The sequence below is a fragment of the Protopterus annectens genome, chromosome 14.part0 (genome assembly GCF_019279795.1).
Source record: "Protopterus annectens isolate FY-2018-M chromosome 14.part0, PAN1.0, whole genome shotgun sequence".
Classification (NCBI taxonomy): domain Eukaryota; kingdom Metazoa; phylum Chordata; order Ceratodontiformes; family Protopteridae; genus Protopterus; species Protopterus annectens.
This window is the reverse complement of record NC_056748.1, coordinates 817,756,095-817,776,167: the sequence shown is the minus strand read 5'-3', so window position 1 is coordinate 817,776,167 and position 20,073 is coordinate 817,756,095. Positions and strand designations below refer to the sequence as shown.

The 20,073-nt window shown below is 39.3% G+C and overlaps 1 protein-coding gene across 2 annotated transcripts in view; it reads right to left on the bottom strand.

The window, feature by feature from the left end:
• NT5C2 (5'-nucleotidase, cytosolic II) overlaps positions 1–20,073 on the bottom strand; it is a 2,665,542-nt gene that overhangs the window by 2,019,958 nt on the left and 625,511 nt on the right. For both annotated transcript variants that reach the window (XM_044056570.1, XM_044056571.1), the window contains exon 4: positions 6,361–6,478. In XM_044056570.1, the coding sequence (XP_043912505.1) occupies positions 6,361–6,478 (118 nt within the window). The remainder of the gene's footprint in view (positions 1–6,360; positions 6,479–20,073) is intronic.

Sequence of the window (20,073 nt, the reverse complement as noted above, 5' to 3'; positions counted from 1 at the left end):
AATACATCTTCCTGCCATATGGGCCCCCCAGGCATAATCTGATGCATCTGTTGTCAATGTCTGCCTGGCTGTAGGTAAGGTGAATGGCTGTCCCGTGCTGTGGTGACAGGTTTTTGCCCACCATCGAAACTCCAGTTGCAGGCAGGGAATGAGGGTAATTATTCTTTCCAGGCTGTGGCAATGTTGAGTCCAAACGCTTTTTAGATACCATTGAAGTTTCCTCATATGCAGTCTTGCATATAGAATTAGCAGAATGCAGGATGCCATGAAGCCTAAAGCCTGCAGACTTTTTCTTGCAGATAACTGGGTCTTTGTTGCCAACATTTTGAAATAAGTAGTCAATTGTCTGTGTTGGTCTGGCGTGAGATAAGCCATCTGGGCAGTTGTATTTAAGCTTGCACCCAGGAATATTATCTCTTGAGAGGGTACGAGTTTTGATTTCTTTTCGTTTACTGTGTATCCTAGGCCTGTTAGTAATGTTTTTACAAACACCAGATGCTGCAGTAGAGTGTCCTTGTTCTCTGCTTGAATAAGGCAGTCGTCCAAGTAAGGATATATTTGAACTCTTCTTTGTCTGCAAAAAGCAATTACTGGTGCCAGGCATTTTGTGAAGATCCTGGGTGCAGTATATAAGCCAAAGGGCAGTGCAGAGAATAGGTAATGCATTGAGCCAGCTATAAATCTGAAATATCTTCTGCATGATTGTCTGATTGGGACATGCAGGTATGCCTCTTTTAGGTCTAAAGTCACAAGCCAAGCCTTCTCGCCCAGCATGGGCAGAAGCTGCAGAGTTAACATCTTGAATTTTGGAATATTCAGGAATGTGTTCAGGATAGACAGGTCCAGTATTGGTCTCCAGGTTTTGTCCTTTCTGGGCACCAAGAATAGCCTTGAGTAAAATCCTAGTCCCTGCTCTTGCTGTGGTACTTGCTGAATAGCTCTCATGTCCATGAGGGATGAAACTTGCTTTTGTGCTTCTGCCCATTGATTGCGTGGCAGATCTGGCATATCGTTTGGCCTTGGCAGGGTGTGAAAATGGAACCTGTAGCCCTGGGATACGATATTTAAGACCCATTTGTCCTGGGTGGTCATGTGCCAATTTTGTTCAAAAAGTGCTAGTTTTAACCCCAAAGGAGCTGCCAGAAGACAAGTGCTTGGTGCTGGCAGGGGAAAGTCATTAAGACTGTTTTCTGTATGACTGTGATTTTTCTTCTCCGCTTTTGGAGGTAGAAGCACCCCATTGTTTAAGCCTGTATGAGCCTCGGGGCTGTGATCTGCCTCTGGGACGTCTGACACTGGAAAGGACCAATTATTTGCCGGCCAGTTCCTGCTAAATCTGGGAGGCTGTACCTGTAAGAAATCCTTGACTGTTTGCATAGATTTAGCTTTGTCCTCCATTTTCTTCAACACCTCCTCTGCTTTAACACCAAACAAGGTATCATGTTGTAATGGAGCATCTAATAATTTTGCTTTAACATGATCGGGCAGATTCTGTTCTTTTAACCAAGCATGTCTCCTAATAACAGAACCTGTAACAGCGGCCCTGCAAGAGGCCTCTAGAGAATCAAAACCACATTGCAAAGTATGCGTTCCTACTTGTTCAGCTGCATGCAATAAATCCTGCATTTCTTTGTTTTCCGCACGTTCTGAATTTGCCAACATTTTCTGTTTAAGCAGTGACATTAGATATTTCTGATATTTAAGCATATGAAATTGACAATTTAAAGCTCTTACAGCCAAGGTAGCAGAAGTATAAATATTTTCCCCCATCTGTCCAGGGCCCTTGAATCCATATCAGAGGGGATAGGGTTTTGCAGAGGAAGCCTTGACCCCTTTGGGACCCTGAGAGATAGTTTCTGGGTCTGCAGCAGGGTTTTTATAAAGAAATTTATGTGAATCAGGAACCCTGTAGTATCTGTCTGGTTTAACAGGAGCTGGTGGCAGAGAGTCAGGAGACAGTCCGGACTCTGAAAATACATCATCTACAATGTCTAAAACAGGAGGAATAGCAAGGGGCCTGTGCAAAGGTAATAAAAGGAAGTCTCTGAGCCTTTTCTTGGATTCTGAGTAATCTTGGCTCTCCCAGTGGAAATGCTCCCTCATAGTATGCAGGGTTTCCCCAAAAGAATAATCCTCAGGAGGAAAGACTGAAGGAATAGATTCTTCAGCATCGGAATCCTCATAGGGAGGAAGAGAATATTCCTGTTCAGAAGAGGAATCAGAAAAAATGGAAACCTGATCTGAAGATGCATATTCTATCTCTTGCCTAGGCCTCTTATCAGGGGGGGGGGGGTGGGAACCCCTGATCAAAGTAATTAGGTCTTCGGCCATTTTAAGCATCTGTTTTTTAGGCATGGAGACCTGTCCAGGAGAATGCTGTACTTGTTTCTGTCTTTAGAGCTGCTTTAGTCTTTGCCTTTGAAGCTGAAGTTGGTTTTACATATAACTCTGTAGGCCTGAAAACACCCTCAGAAGCCGATGCCTGCTCAGCGCTCCGGACCCATCTGAGGGAATAGTTTCTGAGTGTCCAATGCCTTGAGTTTCCAGCGGCCTAGTCGGCTCCACGTGGGAGTTGGAAGCGGCCTGTGGCTCTGAAGTAGCGGGTGTCAGGGGCTTCGAAAGCGCCTCACTGAGAACCGGTGAACCGGCCTAGCGGAAGCCTCATTGTCGGTTATGGACCTCGGGTGCCTGTCCTTTTCTTTGCGCTTTTTATAAATTCCGGTAGTCGGTTGCTCCGATGGCATTATATAGTTAAATCTTCTGCCAAAATAATGAAATGCAAAATCGTTCCGAAGCTTAATAGTGCATTGGTTAAATCTAGCACATAACCGACAACTAGCAACGTCGTGGTCAGGGCCTAGGCAAGGAATACAGTAAGAATGAAAATCCTTAGGAGGTATTTGCTTTCCACTAGAAATACAATTATTAACTTTTTCTGACATCAGTCTGGAGCAAGAAAAAAGTTTCCCCAACGGGGTACTTAGCTTTAAAGAAGACTTGGGATCTGAAATTCGAATTTGAAAACCTCAGGAGTCGGCCGACTGGCACTTGTGAACTGCTTTTGCTTCGGGCACCATGCAGCAAGAAAGACTGAAGAAAATGGCGTTGGCTGCATCTTTTATACCCCTGGTGCACTGACGTCAGGCAGGAGGCGACAGCAACCAACGCTGGACCTAGACTTTGAAACTCAGGCCAACTGCGGGTAGCCTGTCAGCATGATAACCCAATTGTAATGACTGCAACAGTGAAACACGATGAACATCCAGAAGGCATCTCCGGAACCAAGGTGGTGGGCTCCAAGGCAGTTGTAGGAGCCAAGCTCACCCACGCCGAAGTCCTGAGAGGCAAGTTCGGATCAGCTGTCCAACCCAACTCTCCTCACCGGACCTGACTGGAGAGCGTCGGCTCCTAGACCCCTCAAATTCCGATGGAACTGAGTAAGTTTGAGCACTAATTGGGCCCGAAGATCCTGGTGCAGGTCTCAGTGCCAACGGTTTCACTATGATCGGATCCAGGCACTCCGGCTCTGAAGTCCCAGATCGGGTCGGTGGAGGAATCGATGAAGGGGAGGTAGTCTTCGTTGGCTCTGAATCCCTCTGGGTTGGAGTCGGCGATATCTTGGCCAGTGCCGGTGTCTGAAAGCTTCGGGTCCAAGGATGAATCTTTCTCAACTTTTTTAGTTGGTTCTGAATGAGAAACAGAGGTAGATGCCCCATTACCTGACTTCTCAGACCTGCAAGACAGGGATTTTTGCGTTTTCAAGGTACTGTGAGCCTCTTCCACAGCCTATGAAAGGAGTCTTTAATAGTCCTCTTCGGATCAATTTGTTCTTTCTTTCCATCAGCAACCACGAGCTGAAAGCATGACAGAAAGAATATGATTCCTGAAGGTGAACTGCACCTAAACAATAAACACAACCAGTATGACCATCAGTTAATGACATTTTCTGGCTGCATTTGTCACATTTTTTTAAACCCTGGAGGTTTTTACTGTTTTGGATCCTTCAACATTTTGTATTAATAATAGTATCAATACACAATCAACGCTAACAGAATACTATTAAGGAAAAAACTTTTTTTTTTCTTCTTCTTTTTTTTAACAAGTCAATAGAAAAAAGACACAATAGCAACTCAAGGTTTTAGCATGTAATGGAACAAGGAGGGGCAATTCTCTAACTAAAATGATCTGGTCCTCAACTAGAGTATAGAAAAAGAAAAGAGAGATAGAAGACCCTCTAAGTTAAATGGGCCAACGGTAGCCCTCTAACTTAAATGAACTACCAAAGCACAAGAAATTTTTTTCTCCAAGCTTTCTGACTTAAATGAGCTTGGATAGCCGGGATAGGGAGGGAGAAGAAAGGAAGGCCTACAGGTAGAAAAGACGGCCACAAGAAGCAGCCAACAACAAAGCAAACACTGTAATTTAACTAAAACTAAAACTAAACTACTAACACTCTAAAAGCTTCAAACAACAGTAAGTAGGCAATTTCGATAATTTTTAAACAATTAGCTAAAGAAAATGTTTCCACTTAGCCAGAGCCTGAATGGAAGCACACGATCTTGTTTAGCGGAAAATGAGATCTTGGTAATCTTCCCTAAGCATGATGAGATAGGGCTACAGCCATGAGCTGGTGGAAGTCCTAAAGCTTTTGTATAGGCTGAGTCGGAACCGATGATCAGTTCCGAACCTAACCAGTACAGAATGAAGAAGAGATATGACAACATCACACTGGATATTTCAGGAAAAAAATTAAGAAAAAGTTAAACTTACTGACTAATGAGAACTATTAGAAAATTTTATCCAAAGCTCAAGAGCTCACAATCTACGCCTGATCACAAAGGCAGCAAAAAAAGATCTGAGGTATGTTAGGTGGCTGAGGCATTATGGGTAAAGGCAAAAGCCAGCAAGTTCCAGTGTTCTATGATCTGGAAGAAGAAGTTAATATGGATATGAGGATCGGATCTAAACCCAATTGTTGAGGAATGAATGACAATGACATCAGATTAATAAATAAAATCAGACCAAAACAGGCTGTGATTCAAAGTTCATTTACTGGCAGTGGGAAGGTACACTACAACAGCAGCAAAAAAAAAAAAAAATATATATATATGTGTGTGTGTGTGTGTGTGTGTGTGTGTGTGCCTCTCTCTCTCTCTCTCTCTATATATATATATATATATATATATATATATATATATATATGTGTGTGTGTGTGTGTGTATAGATATATATATATATATATATATATATATATATATATATATATATATATATACTATAGAAACCAAAATCACTTTCTAGGACAGTATCAATGAGGTCAGTGGAAATAGATAAAGGTACTCACACTCTCCATAGAAACCTCTTCACTGTCAGGGTTGAATAATATTGGCCCCATTGAAAATCCCAGCACTGCAAGGGAGTTTAACTCTGAAAAGTCACCATGGCAATAAACAACATAAAGCACAGACTAGCACAACATTGAAAGCATTCCAGTATCTATCAGCCAAACAAGATATGTATCAACAGCCTGACTCATAATGTATGCCCAATCAGAAAGACCTTCTCAGTGCCATTTTAAATTAAATAATCACAAAAGATAGGCATCAACATCCTAGACACTGTTCTCAGGGTCAAGAAGACATTCGACCCTGCAGTTAAGGTCGAAACCTATGTGGGATCAATCGACTGTAATATGCAGAAGATGGAAATACCTGCATCTGAACCTGGCATTTCTGTCCAAAACATTCAGACACGTCTACATACCTGGTAAAACCCAAAGGAGTTTAGAAATCTGGATAGCGACTATCACAGTAACGCCCTACAAGAACCCAAAAATTAGTACAAACACACTGATGGGAAAAACACAGTTGCTATTATGACATACAGAGAGAAGTCCAAAGGGAAAAACATGGCAGGAGGAGATGATCAGGAAATAAAACTTTAAAATCAAGGATTAAAAGTCCAGAGTGACATGGATAGCAATATGCTAAGTTAAGTACATGCAATAATAAATAAAGAAATAAAACAACTACTGAAACAAACAGTAGCTGAAGGATTAATGGGGCTATACTTATACTTTGCAAAAATGATCTGGCTAGGGTTTCTTCCATGCACAAAACTGTGGGAATAGAATCAAGTGATCTGGGAAAGTCTTAGGTGCCAAGTTGCCCAAGTCTTAGGGGCAGATAGACCAATATTATCATATCATATAATCATAACGGTAGTGCTACCCAACTGATTTACAGCACTGTACTCACTAAAATAAAAACAATATGCATCAACCATGAGTAGTAGCTACAGATGATAATGTATTCATTTTGAACACGCTGCAGTAGACATAAAAAGTTTAAAACCTCTAACCTGGTAGGGAACGTAGGGTCATAAACAAAGTTGAGAAGTTCTTGTGGATACCCAATAGATACCAGTCGCTCAACAGTCAAGTCAAACCCAAGAGATTCATATTCAGGTGACTTGTATACTAAATGAAGATAAAGGTTGAGAAAACAAGTGAAAATGCATGGATATCATTAAAATGAAAAACTTAATATGACAGTTTTCTTATTATTACTTATTAGCACATCATATTATTATTTATTAGCACAGAAAACACATTCAGCAGCAATACATCAGACACACTGAATACAGCTTTAAAAAGACAATAATAAAACTGTCATCATCGTCTTCCACCATTATCCACTATGGCACTACTAATACTCTATAGAAAGAAATATGATTTTGCAATTTAATCAGCTGTTTCATAATATACTTGTGCAAATGTTTCAAGTTACAAGTAATTTATAAAAAAAATGATGCACTGGGTATTTAATTAAAGATATCACAAATGCTCAAACGTTGAAAACAGCTTGTTCTGCAAGACTTCTACATTAACTCTTTTATTCAGTATTCACAAAGAGAAGAGACACTTGCCAAATCTAGCCAGTAAAATAGCCCAGTACAGTGGTTTGCTCTCAGTTCCCTAACTTAATTACTGTGTATTTCTTAATGGTGTTTAAGAGCTAGGCATTCTATGGTTCCAGTGAATGCTTGCCTACTAATTTATATGTTCAAGAAATCTTCATGAAGAACACAATATTTTATTTATTTAATTTATTTTTATATTTGCTTACTGGGAAGGTCTGTCTGCGCCAAGGACCCTTTATCAGTGGAGGACCGAGGAGAAAATCTCCAAAAAGAAATTTACAAATAACCATACATAACAGTAATATAACCGTATTCAAAACCTTGTAAAGAGTCCCACAGTGGTGTTAAAATATTGGAAACATCTAAATATGATGAAATAAACATGTTTTTTTAGTCTGTGCATGCGGTTCTCCTTTAAGTAACTACAGTATTTTAACACAGACAGAAAAAAAGTTAAACCATATAGGTTTCTAGCCTATATAAGACAGTGGCATTATTTAGACCATAGAGCAGTAGTAACTTATCTAATACATGCAGTGATTTCACACAGGGAGTAAACATATTCCTTGTAGAGTACTACCAAATGTAAGGAGTAAAAAGATCAGTGCTTAGACTAAACAGTGGTAAAGAGCACGATATGTAAGAAAGTGAGAAGAGGGGGAGGGAGGCAGGACTTTTGGTGTCAATATAACAGTAAACATTAACGTGGGGTTACTCACCACATGTGTGTCTTCTTCCAGCAAAACACTGCGAAAACAGTGACCCATACCATGGAAAAGAAAACACACACATACAGGTCTCACTCTGGTTAGACATGGATAGAGGCTGGTGAAATGCTCCCTTATATATTATGCATTATTCCACATTCTCTTTGGATGTCTGAACTGGAATTTCTGGAAGAGATGAGTGCTTACGAAAGGCAAATAGCTATGCATATGCACAGATTTACAGAAACTGTGAATATATGAAAGTGTGTTTAAAAACACAAACCTATATAAAAATTATTTGCTTTCAAAAACTATAAAAAATAAAATGTTACATTATAACAAAGACCAGTTTTAATGTAAAACTTTAAATATTTTTTTTTTATTTTCTTTGTTTATTTTTATCCTCCCATACTTCTTCATCCACAGCCAAACTTCTTTAGCTACATCTGAAAGTAGCCAAACTTCTTTAGCTATATATGAAAATAAAAGTATCTTACAGAAAAGAGAACAGACATATTCCCACACTTGTGATGCAGAAAAACCTCATTCACACATCAAGTTGGAAATTATCACAAGCTGGGAGATCAGCACTTATATCTTGTTGAAAACAGAATGCAAAACATAAAATACAATATCTCACTCTAAAACGGGAGACAGATATTAACTCTATCCTGTAACAGGAACAATCATGGTAAAAAAAAAAAAAAAAAAAAAAAACATTTTTTTGCAACTATAAAAGATACATTTTGATTGTAAAAAAATGATTTAGACAAAAATGTCCATAATAATAATGATGGCAATTAAATCCAACTGCTAAGAGAATTTATAGGCATTAACAAAACTTTGGTGTAAAAGTAACAAATGAGAAACGTTGGAACACAATAAAAAAATCAGTAATGCCAATTAGCCAGCACAGTATAAGAAGGTGGATACAAATAAAATATCCTAACATTTGCTATGAAACAGTGCTTCCTAACTTTTCACTCTTTTGTCACTACAAAATCCTTACAGGTAAAATGGGGGACAGTGGCACAGTGCTTTACTGTTATGGTGATATTACCCCAAAAGGCCTACTGTTGTGGTAGCCATACTGACATACAAGTGTTTTATCTTCTTTTAAGAGGGTCAGTGTTGCAGTAAATCATAACATTTCAGTAGAAACCAAAGCAGTACCTTATCCTTTGACAGATGCTGATATGCAAAGTACAGTTGTGTAAGAACTTAACATAAGCAGTGTCAGTGGTGCAACAGGTAGCACACGCACCTTTGGTGCAGAAGCCTATGGGTCCTGTCCTCACACTAGACAGATCAACAGCAGACATTACAATGCAGCACAAAGGATGGTCCATCTGCTTAAGTTGTTGGTAGCTCAGGTGGATGTAAAAGATCCCACAGCACCTATTGAAAAGAGTAGGAGGTTGCTTTATTTTGGGTGGGGTAGGCTTGGTATGACGGTTAAGGTCTTCACCTCAGACACAATGTACAGCATTTGATTCTTACCTCAGATTATTGGTTATGCTTAAAATGGTCCTTCACGGCTATAGCCAAGTATTCACCTATGAGCCTATAACAGATGTTCAAATAGATCACAGCTGCTGTCATGCTGATAAATTGGATGTATCCTGCTAAGGAGACTGTATGTCTGACCAGTATGCCAAAGCTTAGGCTCTCTTTTCTGACATGCTGTATGTCTGACCTCAGACCTAGGCATGAGGGCTTACAACTGGTACATAAGGGACATACAGATGCCCAAATCCTCAGATCTTCTTGCCCCAGGAAGCTGTAACAAAGACAGACTAAGGCAATACAAGGTATAGAGGAGAAGGTAGGCAAATAAGGGGTCTACCTTGGCTAAAATAAAAAGGATAAAAAAAGGGGTCTGGAAGTACAGTGCATATACTGCAACAGTGAAACATCGGAACATCTACTGTTATGCTAAGTTCTTACACAACTGCACTATGTTCATCCTTAGATCATAGTTGCAGTAATGTCGACAAAATGGATGATTCCCAAAATTTTTATGTAGAGTGGGAAGGGAAGACAAAAAATTAACTACAGACTATTAACCATTGAAGACTGGCACTGGCAAATCCAGCTCTTGCTCTAAAAAAGCACTAGTCCTGTATTATGTTGTTAAAATGTCAATTGGAGACCAAGCAGCTGCTTCTAGGTTGGATTTAGAGTCTAGTCATTTTAAAAAAGTGTCCTAGTAAGCTGCAGCTGTTGTGGTGTAAGCTTTGATGCTGCCTAAGATAAACTTGCAATGAAAGGAACAGAAGAAGAAGAGAGATCTAGCTGGTAATGGTTTCTTTGGATACTGCAAGATGTTCATTTTTACCATCAAATGAGATAATCTGATTTTCTAATTCCTTTTGTCTTACCAAAATAAAATATTAGTTGTCTGTGAACATCAGGAAAGTGGAACATCATTTCATCTTTACTTTGGGGATACAGAAAAATGAAGAAAGGTGAACAGACTGGTCCAGAGACATTTAGGAGACCACCTTAGGCATAAAGGATGGATTATTTCAAGAGAAACCTTGTCCATGAAGAAACAGAGAAGGAGAGGAACAGACATCAAGGTTTATAACTCAGAAAACATTTTAACATAGGTTAGAGCAACAGGAGGAACGGTTTTCCATGCACAAACTTTTAAAGACTATGCAGTAGTTAGCTCAAAGGGTGGCAAAAGTAAATTTTCCAAGCATATAATTCAGAACCTCATACAGCAGGAATGGATTAGCTGGGTTGTCTTAATATATAATGAGCATTCTGGGAATTGCTGGACCTTAAAATATGAAGACAGTGGTGGATCTAAGGGAAGAAAGGCTGAGACAGGTAACAAATATATTCTGATAAAAGAGTATGCCAGTCGCAATTTTTTAAACACCTTTATTAAATTCTTATGTCATACACACTGAAACAGGTACACATACACTGTGCATTATTCAGAGATGTTTTCTTTAAAACAAGTATTCACTCCAAAATTACTTAAACTGCTCAATTCCTGTCTTCCTTTAAACCTCATTCACCTCCTGAACATTATGCATGTATTGTTCCCAGAAATTCCATTTATTTCTATGTAGTTTGCTCACTCCATTTTATAGAGGCCATCTCCAGTTATTTTATCTTCTTTACAACATTCAGTACTTCAATTACAGTTGGTTTAGATTTTGATTTACATTGTCTTGTAATTGCTATTTTGACAACCAATAGCAAGAAACACAGTAAAGCCTTACTCACTCCGGCCAATTCAGATCCAACAGCCCAGCTCAAATGAATCATTTCCTTAATTATACTCAATTGCTCCCTCAACATTTCTGACAAAGTACTCTGTAGTGAATTTATACAATGTGCCAACTCATTAAGTTCATAAAAAGCATTCACAATTACCTCTCTCTGTCCTACTGCACCTCCAGCATTTGCAATCTACTTAAGTAAAAATTCTCTGAAGTCTCCTTGGGGTATAAAAAAACCTATTCAAACACTTCCAAGCAAAAATCCTAAACCTTCTGTTCTTTGCTAAATGCTTTGCTGCTGTTCAGAAGTCCTCCCAAATATTGCTTTCCATTCTCTCTTCACAATCTCTTCAAACCTCCTCTGATCAATTTTATAGTTATCATGCAATATTTTATATGTCCTATTAGTTATCCCTTTTTAAACAGCGACTTCAGTTCTCAACTCAAAAACTCTACCAGAGATGGTGTTTCACTTGATACTCTGTACTCCTTTCCTTTTGCGTACCCTTTGTCATCAATACCTGGTAGAGAAGACTATCTAACCTGCAGTCCAAACATCTGCTTAGGCTCAGCCCAGTCTATTACCTTTCCCTCTTTGCTTATTTGGTCCCAATACCTTTGTTCCTTTGCTAATTTTCTCGAGAAAATTTCAGCCTCCTCTTGCTTATTTTCTATACTCCTACTCACAGTCATTTTATTGGTAAAATCTCCTTTTTCCATTCCCATGTTGGATTAGCTCAAAGAATACTTTGTTACTTTGTGAATACAATATTCTGTATGATGGTGTTTTATTACCCTTTAAGACTTGCATTCAAAATCCTACAGTCTCCTTCTTGAACTCCTCCCTTCCCCCGTTTCATCATCCCTTTCCACTTTGATTTATAACCTTCTGCTTGCACTATGTAAATGAGCCTTAAATGTGCAACTGTAAAGTATCCTTTCAAATCAGGTAATCCTACACTACCTTGTTCTAAGAGGGAGAATCACCTTATCCTACTTAATCTCAAATAAATTCTTTCAAGTCTATTACTTATGGTCCACAACTTCTCCTCTGACTGATTACAATGTCTGACCTGTTCAGACTAGAAACAATTTCACTACTTTTATCTTACTATACATAATCAAGAGCTCCCAGCTTCCCAGTCTTTGCACTATCCTTTTTTTAATCCACATACCTAAATACTTCATCGTATCAGGTCCCCATAAATATGGATATTAGAGAACCAATTCATGTGTAGGTATGCAGATCAGTGTTATCAACTCTTTTTATCTTCATTTATTTAATATACTGAAAAAAAGAATGTTCCACACCACTGAAATGTCATTTTCTGGATTTATCAGGTACAAAACAGCATCTGCAAATAAAATTAACTTTTCTTGAGTGCCATACCAGTTGTATCCTTGTATTTGACAGTCCTTATTTTCATTGCCAATGTATCTAACTATAAAGCAAATAACAAAGGGGAAATAGGACACTCCTGCCTGGTTCATCTGTTCAAACATAACCTTTTGGAGGGGAAAATTTCCACCTGAATTCTTACTATATTATATCTTCCCAATTACCCTATTATTCTACCAGTGAACACAAATGCTACCACTGCCCTACTCACAAATCCCAGGTGACATTATAAAATGCCTTCTTTGCATCAAGACACATCAATAGCAGGGTTTTCCTAACACTCTGCTTCCCTCTGGAACATCAATGTTCTGTTAGTTCTGGTCATATTTTTGCCTCCCCTCCATAAAAGCCACACTGTTCATATCAACATCTTTGGCCCTCTCTTAGCTAGTACTGACACACACTTCATAATCATGGTTTAAAATCGAATTTAGTCTGTATGAAGCTGGTTTTGAAGGGTCTTCGCCCTCTTTAGATAATAGAGCCACTACAACTTTCTTCCAAGATGCTGGTAATAAGCCCTGTTTAAAATATTGTTTCACAAAACCTTCCAGATATTTACCACCTTCTTCCCTCGAAACTTCTAAACTTCTACAGAAATACCATCTGTTCCTGGAGATATCCATGATGATTGATTATACACTGCCATTGAATCTTATTTCATTTTATCTCAGTAATTAATTGTTAAACCTCATTGGCGTCTAACCTTGGCATAATCATAAATATTACCATTTGTGCCTTTTGTTTGCTTTCCACATTACTCTGCTTTATACAAATTGTCATAAAATGTTGAAAATATCTTTAATATCTTTAAATTATATCTGTTTTATATATATATATATATATATATATATATATATATATATATATATATATATATATGTGTGTGTGTGTGTGTGTATGTGTATGTGTGGTATAAGTAACAAAATCCAGCACATTCATGGTTCATACAAATTTTCATAAAATGTTCATAACAACTAATATCTCTACAGGAAATCTAGCTATACATGAATGTTAGAAGTATACGTAACAAAATCCAAGATCCCTACTTTATGCCTCTCCAATATATACCAACCTAAGGCAATGCGATCTAAACAAGCTAGAGACCTGCTACAACAAAATCGCCAAATTCGTCATAGGGGCATCCTACCATAGTCACCACTGTCTCTCACTTGCTGAACTGGGCTGGCTTGAACTCCCTCACCTCCTTCAATGGTATCAACTCTCACTCGCCCACAAACTAGTAAACCATCCACTAAATGTCCCATCCCTCCAGAATCTACTCCAACCCTATCACACCACTAGACCACTAAGATCCAGCAACAAAAATCACTTGCAGATCACTAAAGCCAATAACTCTGCTGGTGAAGCACTATTCTCTTGCACCATAGCCAAATTATGGAACTCCCTCCCACCCACAATTGCCTCCATACCATCATGCACCCACTTCAAAACTTTACTAAAAGCGCACCTAAAAACATGCTGGCTATGGCCTTGCAACTCCCACTCTAATATCACCCACCTCATCCAACCACTACCTTTCTTTCCACTCCACTAACTACCTTGACTATAGCAAGCTCAGATGCTCATAAGCCTAGTACTTATTATACAGCAGGAACTTCTTATTGTAACATTTGTTAATGTCTGTTATGTACTTCACAGATAAAGATTCTAGTTGTCTACTGATGTACTATGTTCTTCATCTGTAAATATGTTGTAAGTAATTGCTATGTAAATTGTTAATCGCTATGTAATCCAATGTAACTACTGTCTGTTTATTTTAACTGTGGAGCTTTTCTCCCCGGGCCTCCGCTGAAAATGGACCTACGTCCAGTCGGACACTCCTGGTCAACAAATATAAATAAATAAATATTCATGTACATCTAATATTTTCAGGCTTTTGACAGGAAAAAACATACTGGTGGTGTTGCCATTATCTACAAAACTTGATTAGAAATAAACCCGCTCCCCCAACAGATCACAACATTTAACAGCTCAGAACTCTTCAAATCACAGCTCCAAATCAATAGAAAGTCTCTATGTATCCCAGCTATACACACATATATATATATATATATATATATATATATATATATATACACATATATATACATACATATATATATATATATACACATATATATATACACACATATATACACACACACACACACACACACACACACATACACACACACGCACACACGCACACACACACGCGCACACACGTGTGTGTGTGTGTGTGTGTGTGTGTGTGTGTGTGTGTATATATATATATATATATATATATATATATATAGAGAGAGAGAGAGATACACATATACACACATACATACACACGTATGTTTTCCACTAAGCAACATTTTAACAGCGTAAGACATTATCCACTATAACCCAGTCACTGGGGATGCACAAGCCAGTGCATTTCTTCGTGTCGTTCCCAAGACTGGATAAATGGGGAGGGTTGCATCAGGAGGGGCATCCAGTGTAAAAAATTTGACAAATGAGATATGAGGAAAACAATACAGATTTATATACCGGATTGGTCAAGGCCTGGGTTAACAACGACCGCCACCAGTACTGTTAGCCAACAGGGTGCTGATGGAAATTGGGCTACTGTTGGCCAAAGGAGGAGAAGGAGAAGAAGAGGGGGAAGGCATGCCCGAAGGCAGGAAGAGAGGAGAAAGGTTAGGAGTGGGGTAGTGAGGGTAGGAACTTTGAATGTTGGCAGTATGACTGGTATAGGGAGAGAGCTAGCTGATATGATGGACAGAAGGAAGGTTGATATATTGTGCGTGCAAGAGACCAGGTGGAAGGGAAGTAAGGCCAGGTGTACTGGAGGAGGGTTCAAATTGTTCTATCATGGTATGGATGGGAGGAGAAATAAGGTAGGGGTTATCCTGAAGGAACCATATGCCAAGAGTGTTTTGGAGGTGAAAAGAGTGTCAAGACAGAGTGATGTTTATGAAGCTGGAAACTGATGGTGTAATGATGAATGTTGTTACTGCATATGCTCCACAAGTTGGGTGTGCGATGGATGAGAAAGAAAAATTTTGAAGTGAGTTGGATGAAGTGGTGATGACTGTACTCAAGGGTGAGAGAGTGGTGATCGGAGCAGATTTCAATGGGCATGTTGGTGAAGGAAATAGAGGGGATGAGGAAGTGATGGGTAGGTATGGTGTTAAGGAAAGGAATGCAGAAGGTCAGATGGTAGTGGATTTTGCAAAAAGGATAGACATGGATGTGGTGAATACGTATTTTAACAAGAGGGAGGAGCATAGGGTGACATACAAGAGTGGAGGGAGATGCCCACAGGTGGATTATATCCTATGCAGAAGAGCCAGTTTGAAGGAGATTAGAGACTGTAAAGTGGTGGCGGGGGAAAGTGTAGTTAGGCAGCATAGAATGGTGGACTGTAGAATGACGTTGGTGATCAAGAAGAGGAGGAGGCGTGTGAGGGCAGCACCAAGGATCAAATGGTGGAAACTGAAAAACGGTGATTGTGAGGTGGAGTTCAAGGAAGAGTTAAGACAGGCACTGGGTGGCAGTGAAGAGTTACGGAATAGGTGGGTAACTACAGCAGAGCTAGTAAGGGAGACAGCTAGAAAGGTGCTTGGTGTGACATCTGGACAGAGGAAGGAGGACAAGGAGACCTGGTGGTGGAATGAGGAAGTACAGTAGAGTATACAGAGAAAGAGGCTGGCGAAGAAGAAGTTGGATTGTCAGAGAGATGAAGAAAGTAGACAGGAGTATAAGGAGATGAGGTGCATGGCAAAGAGAGTGGTGGGAAAGGCTAAGGATAAGGTGTATGGAGAGTTGTACGAAAGTATGAACACTAAGGAGGGAGAAAAGGACCTGTACTGATTGGCTAGACAAAGGGACCGAGCTAGGAGAGATGTGCAGCAGGTAAGGGTGATAAAGGATAATGAGGGGAACATACTCACAGGCGAGGAGAGTGCATTGAACAGATGGAAAGAGTACTTTGAGGGGCTGATGAATGAAGAGAATGAGAGAGAAGGCTGGATGATGTGGGACAGTGAGTCAGGAAGTGCAATGGATTAGCAAGGAGGAAGTAAGGATAGCTATGAAGAGGATGAAGAATGGAAAGGCTGCTGGTCCAGATGACATACCTGTGGAAGCTTGGAGGTGATTAGGAGAAATGGCAGTGGAATGGTGAAATGGTTAACCAGATTGTTTAATGAAATTTTGGAAAGTGAGAGGATGCCTGAGGAGTGTAGAATAAGTGTTTCGGTACCGATTTTTAAGAATAAGGATGATGTGCAGAGCTGTAGTAACTACAGAGGGATAAAATTGATCAGTCCCAGCATGAAATTATGGGAAAGAGTAGTGGAAGCTAGGTTAAGAAGGGAGGTGATTAATGATCAGTAGTATGATTTCATCCCAGGAAAGAGCACTACAGATGCGATGTTTGCTCTGACAGTGTTGATGGAGAAGTACAGAGAGGGTCAGAAGGAGTTGCATTGTGTCTTTGTGGACTTAGAGAAAGCAGAGGAGTTGTGATATTGTATGAGGAAGTTGGGAGTGGCAGAGAAGTATGTATGAGTGGTACAGGACATGTGCAAGGGTAGTGTGACAGTGGTGAGATCTGCGGTGGGAGTGACAGATGCGTTTAAGGTGGAGATGGGACTACATCAAGATCAGCTCTGAGCACTTTCTTATTTGCAGTGGTGATGGACAGGTTGACAGACGAGATCAGACAGGAATCCCAGTGGACTATGACATTTGCAGATGACATTGTGATATGCAGTGAGAGTAGGAAACAGGATGAGGAGACCCTGGAGAGGCGGAGATATGCTCTAGAGAGGACAGGAATGATGGTCAGCAGGACTAAGACAGAATACATGTGTGTGAATGAGAGGGAGGATAGAGGAAAGGTGAGGATGTAGGGAGTAGAGTTGGCGAAGGTGGATGAGTTTAAATATTTGGGATCAACAGTTCAGAGTAATCCCGAGTGTGGAAGAGAGGTGAAGAAGAGAGTACAGGCAGGGTGGAGTGGGTGGAGAAAAGTGTCAGGAGTGATTTGTGACAGACAAGTACCAGTAAGAGTGAAAGGGAAGGTCTACAAGAGGGTAGTGAGACCAGCTATGTTATATGGGTTGGAGACAATGGCACTGACAAAAAGGCAGGAGTCAGAGCTGAATGTGGCAGAGTTAAAGATGTTAAGATTTGCACTGGGTGTGACGAGAGTAGACAGGATTAGGAATATGTATATTAGAGGGTCAGCCCAGGTTGGACGGTTTGGAGACAAAGCCAGAGAGAAGAGATTTGCGTTGCAGGTGGTTGGTGTGACAGAACAAAATGCAGACGGCTGGAAGAAATGGAAACAGATGATCTGCTGTGGTGACCCCTAATGGGAACAGCCGAAAGAAAAAGAAGAAGATATCATCCACTATATTCAGCAAGAAACTATTATACTAGGTGACCTCAACACAAACTAGTAGCTGATCAATGACACTCCCTCCAAATCCATTAACAAAGAGCTTTACACAGCTAATTACATTCATCGCTAGAATCAATGAAGTCCACAGACAATCAACTTTAGATATGATCGTTTCCCACAAACCAAACACTAGTCAAACATTTGGATTTCTGTCAGACACAGTAATCAACCACCTTCCCACCTATGCAGTCAGAAACTACAATACCTTTAATCCAAAAACATAATTTATAATATGTAATACAATATCTAACAAATACTTCTTTATCAATACAGTAACCTGACACAACTAGAACATACTAAAATTCCCGCCACTTGATGCTGTCACCTTGCACTTGAAGCTTTTATAAATATTCTTACCAGCCTAAGCCCTGTATGAACAAAAAAAGTCAAATCAAACCCTGCACCCTAGCTAACTAAATAAACTAAAAGCAACATGCTTCAAAGAAACAAAGCTTAGAAAGACTGGTATAAAAGCAGAACACAAAATACATTGCATAAATTTAGGCATCTTAGAAATTTTGCTAAGGATTGCATTAAAATTGTTAATTAAGCCTATTATACCACTCTCCAATATAAATACCAAAAAAAAAATCAAGATTTTCTTTGATTATCATTAAACAAACTAATACATCTTGGCCAAACCACCACACCCTCCCCTTTCTACTTTTAACTTCACTGACCCATTACCATCTCAATTCAACTCCTACATTATACAGACTGTAATATCTCTGATTAAGAACAATAATTCACCTCCCCCCATCCTGTCCTAACTAGTAACATTTATTTTCCTTCCTCCCAGTCTCCACCTGTTCGATAAGAAAACTTCTACTGAAACTAAAATAAACCACTTTAGCTGCCAACCAGTTTCCAAAAGAATACCTAAAAAAATAACAGCTGACATAATGGCTTTCCCTGGATCCACACTGAAACTGATCCATATCCATCTGGAAAAAAATATATACATAATACCACTCCACAAAGGTGGCACATCAACAGACTTTTTCCAACTATAAACTTATTGCCAGCCTATCACCCTATCAAAAACACTGGAAAAATGCATCCACTCTCAACCTACACCCCAAAACACAATAAGGTTTTAGGCTTCACCATAGTACTACCACTGCTGTCCTCGACTAATATCACAAACCAACACTGGCATCTTCACAATTCTTAGATTTATCAAAAGCATTTGACACTGTATCCCATCAAAATCTTCTTACTGAACATTCTTCCCTTGGCCTCACTCAGTCATCCCTCTCAAAGTTCCATAGTTATCTGATTGACAGCAAGCAGTCAAACGGATACAAAATATCTCCTCCATTCTACCAGCCACTGTCGACATCTCACAAGGATCAATATTAGGCCTCCTCTTACTCAACATTTTTTATACACAAACTACATACTGCCACCCACCTCACTAGCACAGTTCAATATGTTAATGACTCAACCTTATATGTACATCCTCATTCCTACCAACACTTCAGAACGTTACCCAAATTCATTCATTGCTACCAAAATTTGTCTAAAAGATACAAATCTACTTTTAAATCTTAAAACACAAAACTTACACCCCTCACTCCTAAACAGTATAAACAAGTATTTATTTATTTTATATGTGTTTACTGGGGATGTCCGACTTCAGAGAAGGCCCAGGGAAGAAAGCTCCATTACAAACACACATGACAAACAATACAAGAAATCGATAACAATCAAGAATATATAACTTTGGTAAACATAGGCAGTAAATAGTTTATACATAAACAATAAAAATTAAGAGAATAAAGGAAAAAAGACAGCTAACAAATAAACTAGCATGAAATAGCTTGTGCCATCATAGAGAAATGACTGATCAGAAGATTAGTATTATGGTACTGTTGGTAAATATTTATGAGACACATGTATGGTATATGAACAAGAATATGGCTGACTGTTTCTGTGCTAGTGTTACTTGTTCCAGTGATAGCTAAGGCAATACTGAGGTGAAGTACAAGAAAGAGGGAACATGATGAAACTGCAGGAAGCTTGAGATAGATAGATAAAGACAGGAGCAGTAGTGAGCATGAGATAGGTAAAGAGAAACTGGAATTCCATGAGTGAAGGCTAATTTGGATGCTAGAATTTAGTAAGGGAAAAGAGATTTTGGTTGAAAGAACAAGGAAGGACAGAATGATCAGCCTGGATGAGTGCAACAGCAAAGCCAGTTTTTGGATAGGTGTTGCTTAAGCAGCAGTTTTAATATGGATGTGTTGCTAGAATTTAGTATTGTCTGAGGCATGGAATTCCAGGACTTAGAGATATCTGTTGAGAGAAAAGAGAGTTATTGTAATAATTATTACATTTAGTTAC